General features: G+C 34.9%; 1 protein-coding gene across 3 annotated transcripts; it reads left to right on the forward strand.

Moving 5' to 3' along the window:
* Positions 1–4,000: 4,000 nt before the first annotated feature.
* Positions 4,001–8,666, forward strand: LOC135135020 (poly(A) polymerase type 3). Of its 3 annotated transcripts, none has more exons than XM_064063957.1 (9): positions 4,001–4,149; positions 4,330–4,687; positions 4,746–4,868; positions 4,922–5,177; positions 5,245–5,456; positions 5,721–6,018; positions 7,175–7,605; positions 7,657–7,856; positions 8,033–8,666. In XM_064063957.1, exons 2-8 carry the CDS (start codon positions 4,343–4,345, stop codon positions 7,807–7,809), a joined length of 1,818 nt encoding a protein of 605 aa, XP_063920027.1. In that variant the 5' UTR covers positions 4,001–4,149; positions 4,330–4,342; the 3' UTR covers positions 7,810–7,856; positions 8,033–8,666. The 3 variants fall into 3 exon arrangements, with proteins under 3 accessions (XP_063920027.1, XP_063920025.1, XP_063920026.1); XM_064063955.1 differs by having other exon boundaries at positions 4,001–4,145; XM_064063956.1 differs by having other exon boundaries at positions 4,001–4,145; positions 8,044–8,666.
* Positions 8,667–17,493: the final 8,827 nt, after the last annotated feature.

Raw genomic sequence — 17,493 nt, forward strand, 5'->3', positions numbered from 1 at the left:
TTCCGCTAGTTACGATTCTGAAATCGCCGTCACGATATATGGTCCAATAAACACGCAAAGCGAATTCAAAATTTCCAAAAATTTTCCAAAAAAGTGGTTAAAATTGGTTAAGTATTGTATAAACTGCCCTAAATTGTGTTATTCTTTATTTTTGTACTGAATTACTACAAAAAATTAAATGTTAACATTATCCAAAAAAATTTAACACATTTTTTGGAAAAAAAAGAAACTTCAGTTATTCCTTTTATTAAAATAAAACAAGTTTTTAAGGTAGTCAGAGAAATAGAAAAAAAAAACCCACTGTCTGTTGCATTTATAAACAGTCGGCCGACTGTAGTCGGTACATAATAAACCTTACGTGAAAGCGACAACCAGATATCATAGACGTAATCAACGCTAAAAAAACTACCCAAGACAGCCATCAGAACAAAAACAAATTTTCAAAAGTTAAATTTGCAGACTTGTGTTATTTATTTGCATATAACTATTTGAATAGAGGGAAGGTATCTCGGGGAGAGGGCGGATTAATCCTTGTTACCATACCTGGTGCTGTAGTGCCGAGTTCACCGATCTTTATTTGGGGTTCGGTGCCGAGTTGGCCTATCGTAATTCGTAACTACCCGCAAAATTTACCTGCGATTAGTTGGTGCCCAGTTGGCGTCCGCCCCGGTAAGGTACTGTTCACAATGGGGAGGGATTTCCCACATTTGTAGGCTAAAGCTGAAATAAAAGGATTAACAATATTCCCGGTACGATATAAGTAAATATTTTTATTCTTTTTCTACTACCTGCAGTGGTCGGAGATGCCCATCCATTACCAATACTTACAATATTTTGGCGGAAAATTTTTCTTAAACTTTCACAAATAATATTTAGGAGTTTTGTTTTGGTGTGTTATTTACTTTATCGTTTGCAATAAAAGCAATAGTAATAAAAATAAAAAATACTATAACTGACTAATTCATTAATTTTTTTGAGCCACCTCTTTAGGCAAATCTAAAAAATATGAATGCAATTATAAATCGCAAGTAAAAACTCATCATATTTTGCACATTTTGGGTAGAATTTATTCGGCAAAATTTTAAGATGATGTCATCAACTTTTGTGGGGGAAAAACAGATATATACTTGTCCAAAAGGTATAAGGTTATATGACCATCATAAACGTAGTTGACCGCAAGTAAATACCCCCTTTGTGTGGTTAGCACTAAGCTTACCGGTTGGCAATAAATCGTCTTCTAAACATTTCTTGCTCACATTTAACAGGGCCGGCTTTCAAAGCGAGTGCTTATTTCGGAACCCTCAGCGGCTGGAGGTAGTAAAGAAATAGTGGAGTGGTGGATTTTCATATTTAGTGAAAGCCGCCCCTGAACGAAACCACAACAGGCGGTCGAGCTGCAGTGGACACGTTATTTACGACCCTAAAACCTTTTCTTTTGTAAACAACTTAACTTCGACACAATAGGATGATTTTATGATGGCCATATAACCTTATAGCTCTTGGTCCACTATATATATTTTGATTATCAATTTACCATGCTTGTAATAACTTCAAAACGTCTGCAAGAGTTCAAAGTATTCAAATTTGCAATTCTTGATTTAATCAATAAAATAAATTGACTCAGTCATTATTTTTTTGATACCCTGTATAACCAAATCTAAAAAATATTAATACAGTGATAAATTACAAGTCATCATATTTTGGACATTTTAGATAGGATTTATTCGGCAAGATTTTGAACTGACGTCATCAATTTTTTGGAAGAGTAACAAACTTAACTTTAATCTCCATGATTTCAAAGCATTCGATTTTGTAGTTCCTGATTAAATCAATAAAATAAATTCACGCATTCATTAATTTTTTTTAGTCATTCTGTACATGCAAATCCAAAAAATATGAATGGAATAATAAATTACAAGTACCGACTCATCATATTTTGTACAATTTAGATAAGATTTATTCGGCAAAATTTTGAGCTGATGTCCATCAATTTTTTGGAGGGGACAGGCAAATACATATATTTTGATTAAAAACGTATCATGCTTATCATAACTTTAAAACATGATTGCTGTACCCCGGAACACGGTTTTCCAATGAGGTAATAATAAGAACTCGTATTTATCAATTACCTCACTGCGGTTTTAGTTCTTTGATTGACTGCCAACTGTCCAATTCGTCAGCTGTTCTTGTTTACTTTGTTTTAGGTGTTTTTGTTACCGATGTTTTTTGTTTCTATCGAAGGTCGGATAGTTTTTTGCAGCTGTGTCGATTTCGGACATATCCAATAAGTCTTTGCTATCTTCTTCTTCTGTGATACGTTCTGTTTTCTTGCAATTTTCACAAGTGCCCATTTCAATGTTTCCACGTAAATAATTCGTCTGCAGATTTTTTGAGTTCCTCAATTCACTTTTAAGCTGGTCGGTTACTTCAGCGATGGCCGTCTGTATTATATTTGTTCTAGTTTTTCTTGTGATATAATGATGTGATCGGTTCCACTACTCAGAACCACGAACAAAGTTAAATAAATTCTTATTTAAACGCTTATCAATAAGTACTTAATAACGAAATATACAAATACGGTTCTGGGAACCAACCCCGAAAAGACTGGTTGCTCGGGCACTTTTATGGGGATTAAGTTCAATAGCAGGCACTTAAAGGTTGACCAGGTACTAATGACACTCATAAAAGGATTAATTCTGTTTCCAAGTACCTGTCTTTAGAAACAGTTTAAACCCCCTCTGAATATCAGAGACCAAATTTGCCTTGCTTTTCATTTTCTGCTGGCAGTGCTTTGGTGTAGTTTAAAAGTGAGTGTTGTGCTTTTTGGTTTAACTCTCTGAGCTCCAGTATCGCCGTTTATTTTGTAAGTAAGTTTTTAAAAATCTGCTATTAAATAGCGTTTGTGAGATGTGCTTACATAGTTTCTTGGTTAAGAAGACGAATAAGAAACCACAAGATTAAAACGCATACATTTACACCTCATGAATATTTAGAAACTCCGATTTGTAATTCTGTAATACAACTTTACTTAATTATTTCAGAAAAAATTATAGAAAATTATATCCTGGCCCCTGAAGTGCGAATTTTTCAGAGAATTATAATATTTGACTTTACGATTTTATGTTTTGTGATAACTTTTAAAAGTAAAAACCAGTGGCGTAAATAACACTTACGCACCCTCTGCCTGGCGGGAGCATAAATTCCAAGGGGGCGCGGTCCGTACAAGTGCGGATAATATGAAATATATTTAAAGCAAATAACAAACGGAAAAAAAATATTCCCAATACATCCTTAACTGCGACTGTTTGTGTTTATCGTTCCAAACAATTCGACTATTAGCACATTTATAACTACTATCAGCGGCGGCAGATCAAAATATTCATTTGTGTTAAAAGAAAATGAAATTTAATTGATTTTGACTCCTCAACACAGAGGAGACGACTAATTAATTAATCAATTAATTGAACACGCTCGATTTTTTCTCAAAAACCTGGATGTCTAACGGAAATTTACACAACTCTCTTTTTTTTTTTGTTCTCCTGTAGAACCTCCATGTCTTGATGTACACATTTTTGGACAAAATTACTTTCTAACGCTTTTTTCCCTAATACAATCCGCTTCACGCCCTATACTTACATTCTATAAGAAACACACTCCTAAACTTGGAAATTGTTGCTGCTTGGATGATCCGGTTTTTGAAATATTCAACGATTCCTGTAAAAATGTGTGTTTATTTGGTTGCCTCAATTTAGACCAAAAAACCGGTAAGATCTAAATGACCAAATGATAGCCGCAATATTCGATTCATATAGGATAATTATCATTAAAATTTAAGTAGCGCTGCAAAAATAAAATATTTGAACAATGATTGTTTACTGCCCGACCGTAAGCTAATTTCAAATTATTGCGCGCTCGCAATAGTGACAACTTGTCCCCTAGGGAATTTTGTAACTAGTAATATATAGTTGGCACTGTTTGTTACTATCACCTGTCAGTCATTTTGTGCAAAATTCAGCGATGAGTGTCAATGAGATAATATAGAAACACGTTATCATTATTTTTACGATGTTTTTTTCACCAATTTAAAGCTAAATACTATTATTTGAACCTTATTTATTAGCGATAGCGTTCCCGTTTAAGATTTTGTAAGTACGTGTTACATTTAAATAAATATCAGTAACAGTAGTTGTGTTTTGTTCACTGGCATTTAGGCTAAGTTTTTGTTTTGATCTATAAATTGTGAAAAATGGAATTATTAAAATTGTGTGTAACTTGGATCTGCATTTATGTGAGTTATGATATTGAAAACAGTGTTTTTTATTTTTTTAGGTGTAAAATAAGAATGTGGTCATCTCAATCAGTCAACAATGGCATTCAAAACAATAAAGAAAATGTTACACAAAAAAATGATACAAAAATACCTACTTTGGGTATGACCTCAGCTATATCCACAGCTCCTCCTAAACCATCTGATCTTTTAAAGACAGCAGAATTAGAAGAAGCACTTAAACCATTTGATGTTTTTGAAACTGAGCAAGAATTAAACCATCGTATGGTTATTTTAGGCAAATTATATTCGTTGGTTAAACAATGGATTAAAGATGTTTCTATATCAAGAAACATGCCAGAATCAGTTGCTGAAAATGTTGGAGGCAAAATATACACATTCGGAAGCTACAGATTAGGTGTAAGTGTTGATTAACTTTGTAATATAAAAGAATTGTATCAATCATTATGTATAACAGGTTCATAATAAGGGGGCTGACATTGATGCACTTTGTGTTGCACCAAGACATATTTTTCGTTCAGATTTTTTTAATTCATTTTATGAATTACTTAAGAAACAACCAGAAGTGACAGATCTAAGGGTATGTACATTATTACAAAAGGAATTGGAGTTGTAATTACTTTGATGTTCCAGGCCGTTGAAGAAGCTTTTGTACCGGTTATAAAGATGAATTTTGATGGCATAGAAATAGATATGTTATTTGCTAAATTGTTGCTTAAGGAAATCCCAGATTCCATGGACCTTCGGGATGATCTTTTGCTAAAAAACTTGGACCAGAAGTGTGTTCGAAGTTTGAATGGGTGTAGAGTAACAGATGAAATTCTGCGCCTTGTCCCCAATATCGATAATTTTAGACTAGCACTTAGAGCAATTAAACTATGGGCCAAAAGTAAGTACAATTAATATTGTTTTATAGAATAATTCTGTAATGATTGAATAATTATTCAATTATCAAGGACACGGCATCTACAGCAACGCTTTGGGGTATCTCGGTGGAGTCTCGTGGGCCATGTTAGTAGCAAGAACGTGTCAGCTATATCCAAATGCGGCGGCTGCGACTTTGGTCCATAAATTTTTCCTTGTGTTTTCTCAGTGGAAGTGGCCTCAACCAGTATTACTCAAGCAACCATCAAGTGTCAACCTTGGATTTGCTGTGTGGGATCCTAGGGTAAGCATGCACAAACGGTACTTTCTAATCGTTATGTTTAACAAAAATGTAAGATAGATCACTTACATACCTAGGTATCAAGTGATGTACCTTGATGGGCACATTTTAATTACTGTATACCCTGTGTATGTGTTTTAGAGTTTTTGACTTTTAATCTTTCAGTACAGGGTATTTTATAACTTGAGTTGTTATGGTAAGAATAAGTTGAAGCATTTTGGCGTTCATAATCAATTACTTTTACATTGCATTCTTTATTTTGTGTAGGTCAACATTCAAGACAGATACCATTTGATGCCGATTATAACCCCAGCGTATCCTCAACAAAATTCCACGTTTAATGTCTCAGCATCTACACGCCACATAATGATGGAAGAATTTAAATTGGGTTTGCAATTGACAGACGACATAATGTTAAATAAACAATCGTGGGACAAACTGTTTGAACCACCATTATTTTTTATGAAATATAAGCATTTTATAGTTCTACTGGTTAGCGCGGAAACTGCCGAAGATCATCTGGAATGGTGTGGTCTAGTAGAAAGTAAATTCCGCTTGCTCATAGGTAAGTGCCTAGGTCATAGATGAAATTAAAGTCCTAAACATTAAAGTAGCTAGCAACTTGGAAGGATTTTTTCATATGTAGCCTATTATAAATCTAAGTCCTTTCTGTTGGGTGCGTTTATTTAATTACCAACACAATTCTTAGAAATTATAAAAGACAAGATTTGATGTATGACTTATGTTTGAGGGGTTACCCTCTGGTAGTTGCCACCTACACACCATCACAGCTGCAAGCGCTGTCTCTCAAGGTGGGTAAAAACCCCTGCTACTAGCGTAAAAGCATGTAAACGAAAACGAATAAACAATACCCAAAAATCAAAATCAGCCCTTCAAAACTCAATGAAAACTCAAAACAACTTACTTCAATAATTTTAATGTTTTCACAACTTTGTCTTGTTTTTTCAGAATATTAAAGTTTTTTGCCACAGAGTGTCCTCATTCATGAAATCTTATATATTATATTAATAATATTCTTTTATTTTTAGAATTGTTTAAAATAGAAAGATAATTTAACAAACACTAAATCCAATAAAAGTTGTAATGTGGCAGCATTTTCAATTACTGAAATGCTGAAGTATGTTTTTTTATTATCATTATTTAAAATAGAAAATTTAGTATACTTAGCCTATTCGTTTGTTACTTCTACACTTGCGTAGCATACCTATGCCGTAAAATGAACGTGTAAGATTGCCCCAAAAAATTATATATTCTAAAATACAGCTTCAGTTGTGACATCGTTGATTTTGATGTTGCTTGTTAACCTGATCTCAAAAAGTGACACTTATAACGAACAGTTTTACAAAATATTACAAAGCTGCATATTTTTCACTGAAATTTCGAAACAATGAAATTATCTTTAGATAGGAGAAAACTGATTAATAACTATATATACATACAGGTGTATATAAAATTGAAATGGTTTGTATTTGTGTATACAGGGTGATCGAATTTGCAAATCTTGTAACAGTTTTGGAGCGTCCTTACATGTGATGTTACGATTGAACATCACATGTAAGAGTGAAAATATTCTTTGTCAATTGTGTTATGTAAATGTTGTCTCTTTTGCTAGATTTCTTCAGTGCATCTCATTTTGTGTCGCCATAACATACTGAATAATGTTTTCGCCGCAGCAATCTTCAGCTTATTATTGCTTTTAGGAACTCTGGAAAGGAACCAATATATAACGCTAGCACATATAAACCCTGAGAGTTTTAGTCAGTTGGAATCTCAACGTGAACCAAACACACAATGTTCCATGTGGTTTATAGGTTTAGAATTTGCTAAAACGGAAAATCTAAACGTTAATCTAACATACGATATTCAGTCATTTACCGAAACCGTTCAAAATCATGCACTCAATATTAATATGCTCAAAGAGGGCATGAAACTTGAGGCGAGACATGTAAAAAGAAAACAGCTTTATCAGTATCTGTCTCCGAGTTTGATAAAACGGGAACGAAAAACGAGTGTTTCAGCAAGATCACAAACCAACGGAACGGAAAGTAAGAAACGGCATTCGGATCCAGGAAATAGCGACAGTGATATTCCTAATAAGAAAATGAGGCTGTCAGAAGAACTGCATACAACGGTGAGTGATAATTTTTCAGATGAGAAATTAATCCAACATTTGGTGTTTTAGTACGATGATAGTTCAAATAATTCAACAAGTTTGAATGGTAACGACGATTCTAACAGCAACATTAGCCTAACAGATGAAGCTCACAATGTTCCACAAAATGCTCCGCCACATACATCAAATACTCCATCAACTCAAGAAGCTGTCTGTACCTGATATCTGTATTGAGCGTTAGCAGCAGTCGATTTATGTGTACATAAAACGTAAGATCTGCCTTGAAACTTTTTAATTCTGTTGGAATGTTTAAATTAAGAATATTCATTTGCTTTAATATATGTGCTTCACATTATTTTGGCAAATGACTTTTTATAGTTGCATACAAATAAAACATTTTTGAACAAAAAATATGCTTACCAAAAAGAATAACTGGGAATGTTAGTTTATTTTTAGGTCGGGCCACGTATCTACGTAGACCACTGTCAATCACGTACGTATAATACATACAATTCAAAGATAATTTTGAATGGTAAAATATTATCGCAAAGTGCAATGTTCGTATTTTTAGCTTTTGTGTATGTGTGGTTAGAGTGAGTGTGTTTTTGCAATATGTGTATGTAAATAATTTATAAATAAAAATAGAAAAACATCCATTTTCTTTATTATTAGTACATGTTAAATTTTTTATTAATTTTTGCGGTAATATTTTACAAAATACTGGTGCATCATTTTTTATAACATAACATTCTGAATTGGTTTTGAAAAAGAATTTTAAGCAGTACTTTGATGTTAATTTTATATATTTTTATGAGACCATTGGTTACAAAAATTGTTTTGTGAAAGATATTGTATTATTTACATTGCTTATCATTAATTTAGTAAACGTTTAATTTATGATTTATATAAAATACAAATTTGATTTTTTGTCAATTTATTCTTTATTTTTGTATGAGAAAGGGGAAGTATAAACTGTTTAAAGTTCTTTTAACAGTTGTGTCTAATTTAGAGAGTACTGTTGCAAAGTATAGGATCTTGACATGTAAACAGTGACGAAATAAATAAATACTTTCCCCTCATTTGATTTTTTATTCCCCCATTCTTGTCCTATAATTAGAAGTTATTGATATGCTTGAACACTGATGGACTGGATTATTTTTACATTTTCCGCTTATTTTATTAAATAAAATGCGTAAGTATGTGAGTACATACAGCACATTTATGAATTCAAAATTAAAAAAAAAAGAAACTATTATGTGCAGTTCTAACAACGGTGGGTGGCTTGGGTTCTTATTATTTAGTAGAAATCACTACTGTGAGAAACATACAAGCGTAAATATATATGTGTTGTACAAGAATGAGAAAATAAATTATGAAGGAATATACTGCAGCGGTACAATAAACAGCTGCAAGTATGGAATAAAGCTGATCCTGATACCTAAAAAGTCCCGACAAGCCAGGAGACTTTTCCTCGCTTTTACACATAGGTATGTAGATACAACAAAATAAAATTACAAAATTCAGTAATAAACAACTTGTGTAGTACTTATTATTGTTATTCGTTCTTAACAACACTTGAACAAAAGAAAAACACCTTAATCATAAAGATTAATAAAAATTAATATAAAATGTGTAGACATCGTGGTGTCCTGAATTAGAAATTTAAATTTTGCGTTAAGAAAAAAAAACATCGCCGCTAAACCGCATTTCAGAAATTAAAAATATTAAGAAAATTTTTCAAGAAATTAGGCAACCATGTGTAGAAGAATGCTACTTACCCTCGGCTTCGTAATGGTAGGGGGAAAGGAACTTACTGATAACAGAGAGCAGACATATACTTTTAAAAGAGGCTCTTGATCAGTGAAGGTACTGCTTAGATAGAGCAAGAGTTCTGGGTTTGTCTATGGATATTCTATAGTCCTGACATCGACGCCACGTATCATTTTGTTGTTTTGGCACTTTGAAAATTATGATCAACAAAATTAATAACATCTTGGACCGGGGGCAGGTGGAGTTAATTTTTGCATGTTTTTTTGTTATTACTTGTGTATCACTATTTGATATGCTGAATTTGGGGATTTTAGATTTTTACTGCACTTAGTATTCGTCTGTTGCGTTTATTTCATGTGCTTTGTTTATTTGAAATCGGAACTCATGAACTTTATTTGGATTTGAGGTAGATTAAGAGGAGGGAAGATAGTCTGAAAGAATACATACCTGGATCCATGCTTTCGACTAGGGTCATAAATGTTGTTCCAGCTCCTCCGAGAAAGTGGTTTTTCAAGAGATGTACTTGAAAATGTTTGCCGAGAGTGAGCATAAGATACAAAAATAATTTAATAAGATAGAATATAAAAGCAGTAGGAGTAAAACTGACTTGAATTTTTATGTTGTTAAAGAAATTTTTGTTTCTATTCCATAATGAAGCAACTAGTAAGACATGTTTACTATATATGAACCCCAGTAGCGTAACAATCAAACTGCGGGCCTGTGTTCTACAACACTGTGGGGCCCCTAATGAACAGCGAAATAAAAATATTTAAAAATACGAGTATAATGAATAAAGAATGAGTAGATTGCAATTAGGGCTAACGTTTTATTAAAATCATTCTACCTGAAACATTGAATTAAAAAAATAAAATACAATAATTACCTGAAGACATATAATTAAAATATATACAATATTAGAAACTAGCCGACCCGGCAAACGTTGTTTTGGCATTTCTAGTGAATATTTTGGTACATAGTTAAATAAAAAATTAAATTAAAATAAATAGGTACATCAAAATTTATCGTACGACAATGATTATTTATATTCAATGGCCATCTTGCAACCCTATTGCGCATCTGTGGATGAAAGCAAAGATACTCATATCGTTATTAAAAAATGGGGGTTGGTGGTAGAAGGGTCAAAATTTAGGGTTATATGTATTTGTTGAATTGTTGATGCCAAATCTTAAAAAAATAACAATCAAAATGTTGTCTAAAAAATAAAAAAAGTTTGGTGGGTCACCCTTATCACTTAGGGGTTTAAAAAATAGTTTACTAGACCTACTGAATATACACAAAAAATTTAATATAAACCGGTCAAGGCGTTTCGGAGGAGATTGGATACAAACACTGTGACACCAGAATTTTATATTAAATTATTTTAGAAAAAAATTCATTGCCATAAAAAAGGTTATACTGAGTCGACCTTAAAAGATTGACGTATGCTGTCGCGGACTTTTTTTTAGAACTTTTAGAAGGGAACAATTCCATCATACATGATTTTTATGTAACTTTAACCGTTTAATAAGCAGCGTAAGCAACGGAAGCTGTCAAAGGAAGAATAATTTTCCCGTTTTTCCGATATTTTTCATTGCTGTTCCGCTCCTATTAATCATAGGGTGATGTTATATAGCCTATAACCTTCCTCGATAAACGGACTTTCCAACACAAAAAGATGTTTTGAATTCAAACCTGTAGTTTCTGAGATTGGCGCGTTCAACCAAACAAACTCTTCAACTTTATAATATAAGTAATTATAGAAGTGTAGAAGTATAGATAAAATGCCCATTTTTTTTTTTTTAATCTCAAAATTGTTTTCTTCTTGCTTTTCAATGGGCACAAGTTGATACAAAATTTGACACATCTAAGCTTCTAGCAATTTGATTTCCATTTGAGAGATTCAATGAAGGTAATCTGCATTGGCTCATTGTTTCTTAAAAAATTTTTAGTCATTTTTAATTTCGAAAAAGATCTTTCCGCTGAAACCACCGAAAGAGGTATTGTAAGAAAAGTGAAACATGCTGTGATAATTTCAGTGACACTAGTACAGGTAGGTCATTCTGTAATAATTTCCCAGTCCAGTTTTTTTTCTACTTAAAAAATTAGTTGTAACATACGTTAGATATATTTTATTATTCCAAAAAAGCACCACAAGAACAAAATTAAAATAGTTTTGAAAATACGAAAATTTTCATAAAACACAACTGAAACTGATTTTTTTTTCACGTTTTATTACAGCATGAAGTTTCACTGTAGAACTGAGGACAAAATTTAAGTATTTTGTTGTCAAGCATCATAAATTACCTAGTCATACTTTTGTCGGATAAAGATTGGTAATTTACTACATGGGGTGTTAGATTTGCTACAATGGGATTGCGACACTGCGACAGGTTTATTACAAACAGATGCTGCTGCATTTTCGACCGCCGGTGCCGGTCGCTAAAACCCGAGTTTATTGAGTCTATGATATTGAGATGCCGCCCTTTGCAGCAAAAAATTAGAGTCCCTGTACAGGGACTCTACAAAAAATTCGTAAATAGCAATCGACCATCGATCTTGGGATTACCGCACATTTTCGAATTTTTTATTTCAGAATGTAATTTGGGCAATAATATAAAAAAAATCTAATAAAAAAATGTTCGTGTGACCGGACCGGGCCCCTTGAAGCAGCGGGCCCGTGTTCCGCCGAACACGCGGAACATCGGTGGTTACGCCACTGATGAACCCATCTGAAACCAAACGTCACCACCTCTGATCCTCCGTTGTTGACCGACCATTCTCGATGGAGTATACTAAACTCACTATTTTTAGGTCATAATAAAATTCTATGATCACTTGAGCTCTATTATTTAGAATTTTTAAGGCATTGCTCGAACAATAGAGCTCAAGTAATCAAAATTTTATTAGGACCCAAAAATAGTGAGTTAGGTATACGGAAAAGGTCATAAAAAGCTCTTCCGTGTAGCTCTTCTGTCGGCAAATCTTTAACCTTGGTACAATGAGGCAGGCTCCCTCCTATGATTCTACCTCCATGGATTTGAACTATAACTTGAATTAACATATAATTTAACCTCATCATGTAGATTAGTTGTTGTTTGAAATAGCTTACAGAGTGTGGTGTAATTAAATGCAGCCTGCTTCATTTCTTTTAATTCTAATACTCGTTCAGTTAACGTTATAAATTCAAGAAATAGGATTTGAATTTTTATTGAAATAAAAGCATTGGATCTCGTGGTTAAAGCGGAATACATGCTTTCTAATTAAAACGGACGGTTTTTTCCTTGTCTTAACAATTATGAAATTGTAAACTTCATGGCAGACCGACGACCGCGTGAAATGAGTAGTTTGGTTAAATAGCACGTTATTTTGCTAAGAAGACCTATAATATGCGGCAGGTTTTTTTGGCCACAGAGATGTGCAATGTGTTTTATATTGTACCTTGCAGAGATATAGTGTTCGTACTTATGGTCGAAAATTGCCTACATCTATAAAAAATGCCTACAGTCATAACACAAACATTCCGCCAAAATTTGAAACATGTAATCAAAATTTTAAAATCCACGAAAAATTCAAAATTTGGGCTTGAACTGTGATCGTCAATAAAAATGGAACCCTACATTGTATTTTTTTTATGACGAAATGCATTTAAATACAAAATGGTGAACCTTAAAGTTGAAAATCTAAACTAAATAAAACACAAAATATGGAGAACAAAAAATATTGTTTATTCCTCCACGTGTTGATACATAATCTTCGAAACTACCGGACCGATTGTTGTCAAATTGTATATGTATGTAGGTAATCCGGAATGTCGCCGCCGATTTTAGGTATGAGTTATCGTGGCAATGTACTAGGCTGGCCATGCCATGGGTGGCGCGTCTACGCGACCCTTGAGCTTATTTCATAACACTGCCATCTCCTTAATTCTGATCGTCAGGATCAAAAACACCGTCAGCATCACTGTTGTACATACTTCGTGAGGCGGTTTCGAAATCATGGATCCTCGTCATGACGGTATATGAACCTCCCCAGTATGGTAAAAACTTCGGGCAACGCCCTTTCCTTAATCGAAGGTTATAAAGTAATACCAAATCTCCTGCCCGGAATCTAGCTTACTGAAGGTCGTAGCGTGTTTTCATTCTATCGCTTACCACTCTAATGTAACGCACCATTCTGTGAACGACGTCTTCTCGGCCACGAACTAACTTTAGAAACTAATATCTTGTTCATTCCAAAATGAGCACCGGAACCCCCGCTGCTCATTTCTTAAAGTACTTCCTTTGTTGTGATGGTCGGAAGCACCAACTGTTTGGTGAGATGCTTCCCATTCGGACTTTCCCAGGTTCGCGTAAAGAATCCGTTCTCGATATGCAGGGAGGGAACTTCATTGAAAATTTAGCTCATAACGCCTTGAAAGAAGGCGACTCTTGTAATATTTCCAACCAATAGGCCGTTCCATCCCATCTTCTTCACATTTCAGCAGCGGTCCGATATTCACATCTTCCTCTTGGTCTTTTCTAAGCTGCATTATAGTCCATCTTTCATCATCTACGACTGTTGTCCTCCCGCTGTTGAATTACGTTTTCTGGTAATCTATCACAGTGTTTGCAATTCTGACACACGATCGATAGGTTTCGCTTCAATGCAATGTTGATTCAGCATGAACTCTTCAGTATCAAGGCGTCAGACTCTCTCCACTGGACTAACTGTCAATCCATGGTGGCTAGTCAAATCCATTGCCAAAATGAAGTGATCTTCCATGCTAGCCACGAGTACCCGATGTCTTGTTCTTAACTGACTGTAAATTTCTACCACTGCTTCGATGATCGGCGTCGACTTTCGTGTCACAGTTTTCAGTTTAATCTTTTCAGGCATAGTTTCTAAATCTTAGCTCTCACGAATCTTCTACGAACAATTGATACGTCAGCGCCAGTATCGATCGTGATCACTTTTAGAATTCCATTAATTTTCCCCAGTAGGTATAGCGGAACTACTGCCTCTGGTGAAATTTCCTATTATCCGTTCACTGTCTAGCTTATTCTTAGCAGTCAACACATTCCGCGTATTGGCACTTTTTACATCTAGGTGAGGAGATCTTTGTTTTATGCTACTGCTTCTTCTTGGAACTGGTGATCGAGCACGACAATCACGTTTGAGATTTCCATGGTATCCATACTGTAGTGTCCCAGTTCAAATTAAATTTAGCGCCAGTTGCTATGTGAAACTTGAATTAGCTGCCGCAGGCACCAACGGACACAGTAGGCATAGCGGCCGCTTGCGGGGACACCGCGGCATCGTTGTACGTAACTGTGATAAGACATACATATGTATTTAATCAATGTAAAATAGTTCAAGTACAGGGACTAGAACAGTTAGCGCTACTCATTCGGTATCCCTTAAATTTTGCATTAAATCGTGTTTTTTTGTCGACTACCAATATACATATAAAAAAAATCTGCCAATATGCCATGTACCATAATAATTTGGGCATTATCACCTATTCACTTTAGATAAGATGTTGCAAACTGGAAAACTATGTACATTTAACAACAAGCTATGTTTATGTGATCGAAATTTGTAATCTTGCATTTGAAAAAAACGAAGAGATTTTTATAGATGAAAAAATACAGTCTTTTGGAATAACTTAATAAAATTATTCACGCCATATTTTTGTGTTGTTAATTCAAGGTCACATTTCCATCTTTGCGGTTCCCCACTTACATTAGAACACATTCCGCTATTTCAAAACAACGTAGGGTTCCGACTCGTCGACGATCACAGTTCATGATACATTTTCAAACTTGGCGCGGGTTTTTACAATTCGTTCAATTTTTGTGTGCATCATGTCTCGATTTTGGCGAAATCTTAGGGTTATCACAACACCTATAACGTTCTATGCTTTTCTTACGAGGCACACCATTCTCTCGTCTTCGAAATATTTATTTTATTTACTGTAACACTTTTTCTGTCTCGTCCTTTCCTTCTATCTCTACTTTTACCTCTCTAACCAGGTGGCACATTCTTGAAGTACTATAAGCAACCTCCACTTCTAAAGCGCGTATCAGAGCGAATTTTTACGGGTCGAAAACCGGTGTAAATCCGCGATCGCCGCGCCCACACGGCCGAAAAAAAGGATCCTTTCTTGAAGTCTTCAAGAGAGAGGAAATGCTGTGGCCATTTTCTCATCAAGTTTACCAGAACTCCAAGACCAGATCGACTACCGTAAGTACCGTTTTGAGTTTTCTGCCTATTTGCGTACCGTTTTCGAATCCCCGTCCGTTCGAAACCGTTGAGTACGCGTCGTTTTCCGCCACTGCGCTCCTTTCCCAGGTCGCCGTACCGTCCCCGCGCGATTTCCCGTTCCACGGTCGAGCCCGTCCTGAAGAAAATCGCCATCCAGGAGGCAACGATCATGCCACACGTTTTATTCTTTTTTAAAGTTTTTTAAAAATTATTTTAACCGTGTAGCTGGTGACAAGGAATAAAACCCGATTGTTGTTTAAAATTTTCCTCCGTTTTATTTTGTTTCTTGTTTCCGCGGGTGGTCACCAGACCACCTGGACATGCGTGTCTCCATCTTTGGAGCAACCACGGTGCTCCCTCCTCGGAAAGGGAGCTGGCGCCCGAACACCGCCGCTCCCGTCCGAGGGCGCTACTCCCGGTGGCGTGAAAGTGACCTCATACTACCTTGGCCAGACGTGTTTCTGTTCAGCGGCACTAGTCGACCTAAGGCTTGGCACCGAGGCACGCCACCCCCATTCCTTGTGGGCGAAATTCCGGACCGTCACCGGAATTTCATCGCAGTGGGTGGTTGAATTGTTTTGGGTTTGGGGGCTAATATCACATTAGATAAACCAGTCGTTGCTGTATTTTTAATTATTTTTTGTTCAAATTTCTTCATTTGGTTCTCCATTAGATCTTCTCTAATTTTCATTGAATTTTACATTTTGTTCTGTATTAGATCTATAGTTTTCATTCGATCATCCATAATTTCCAAATTTATTTCTACGTCCTTCATTTGTTCTTTAATTTCTGCATGGAGGTAATATAACAGGACGGAGCCTTCCTCATTTAACTGATGTTAAAGAAACGCCGGCAAAAAAGCTCCACGCAGGGGCCATTTATAACCCTGTAGTGTACCAGCTCAAATTAAATTTAGCACCACAAAGAATGACATTTTTTCTGTAATGTAGATTTGCATTTTTCTTGTTGAGCGATAGGGGAGCTTTCGCGCGTGGCTAGAGATTGTTTCAAGCAGTCGTAGTGTGAGGATGTAAATCCCCCGTGTTAAAGTCACATGTGTCTTAAATTTGTACGTTTCATTTTTTGTCGTAAAATATGACCGAAGGGCCAATTGGCAGTAGATTAGAGGCACCCCATCGTTACCCCCATGTGGAAGTAAAGGTTAACATGATTTTTAATTGTCAATCTCACGTAATACGAGGACGTCTGGCCATTCTGCAATTCGACACATTGCATCGTTATTGTTTAGACTAGCGTTGTACTTGTTAAAAGCGATAAAATTGTTATTTAATTTTACGAAGTCGCTGGAAATTATACAATTTATTTTCTTGTATGACAAAAAAAAACAATATTATACCAGAAATGTTTGGAGGTAATATTTTATAATATTTTAAATTGTGAAATGTTTCAGTGGATGGTTCTTCTTCAATTATTATTTCAATTTAAATAGATTCATCTTTGGAATTCTACCATGGTTTTTGGCAGTATTCAAGATTTAAATTTTTAAAGATTTTGGAAATAATCAGCAAAATAAATGTCGTCGTGGATTCGAAAGGGCAAAGGGGATTTTATACTGATTTTGTGTTATGTTTTATGAGTTTTATGACTCCAATTTTGGAACATTTATTCTCAAAAGTACCTCTCAAAGCGATGTACAAACAAACCAAATGATATTTTGTGTTTTGACCATATTGAATATGTGTTTTATATATTTATGTGTTGGGGAATTCGATTCACGATGTACTCTTGTTTCATTAATTTTGTTTAATGGAATTCGGTTTGCGACTTCGGCCCAAGTCAAGACTGACTAATTTTTCCTGTCATTCATATGACTGTTTATTCGCAATATCGGATGCCGCTAACAGTTATGCGGAGGGTGGCCTACTGTTAAAG

The sequence above is a fragment of the Zophobas morio genome, unplaced genomic scaffold, assembly GCF_036711695.1.
Source record: "Zophobas morio isolate AGI-343-1 ecotype UQ-CSIRO unplaced genomic scaffold, CSIRO_AGI_Zmor_V1 ptg000024l, whole genome shotgun sequence".
Classification (NCBI taxonomy): domain Eukaryota; kingdom Metazoa; phylum Arthropoda; class Insecta; order Coleoptera; family Tenebrionidae; genus Zophobas; species Zophobas morio.

Coding starts and splice junctions, on each gene's coding strand:
- LOC135135020 (XM_064063957.1), top strand. CDS start 4,343: ATGTGGTCATCTCAATCAGTCAACAATGGCATTCAAAACAATAAAGAA. Junction 4,869..4,921: donor CAGAAGTGACAGATCTAAGG/GTATGTACATTA, acceptor TTGATGTTCCAG/GCCGTTGAAGAAGCTTTTGT. Junction 6,019..7,174: donor TAAATTCCGCTTGCTCATAG/GTAAGTGCCTAG, acceptor TATTGCTTTTAG/GAACTCTGGAAAGGAACCAA.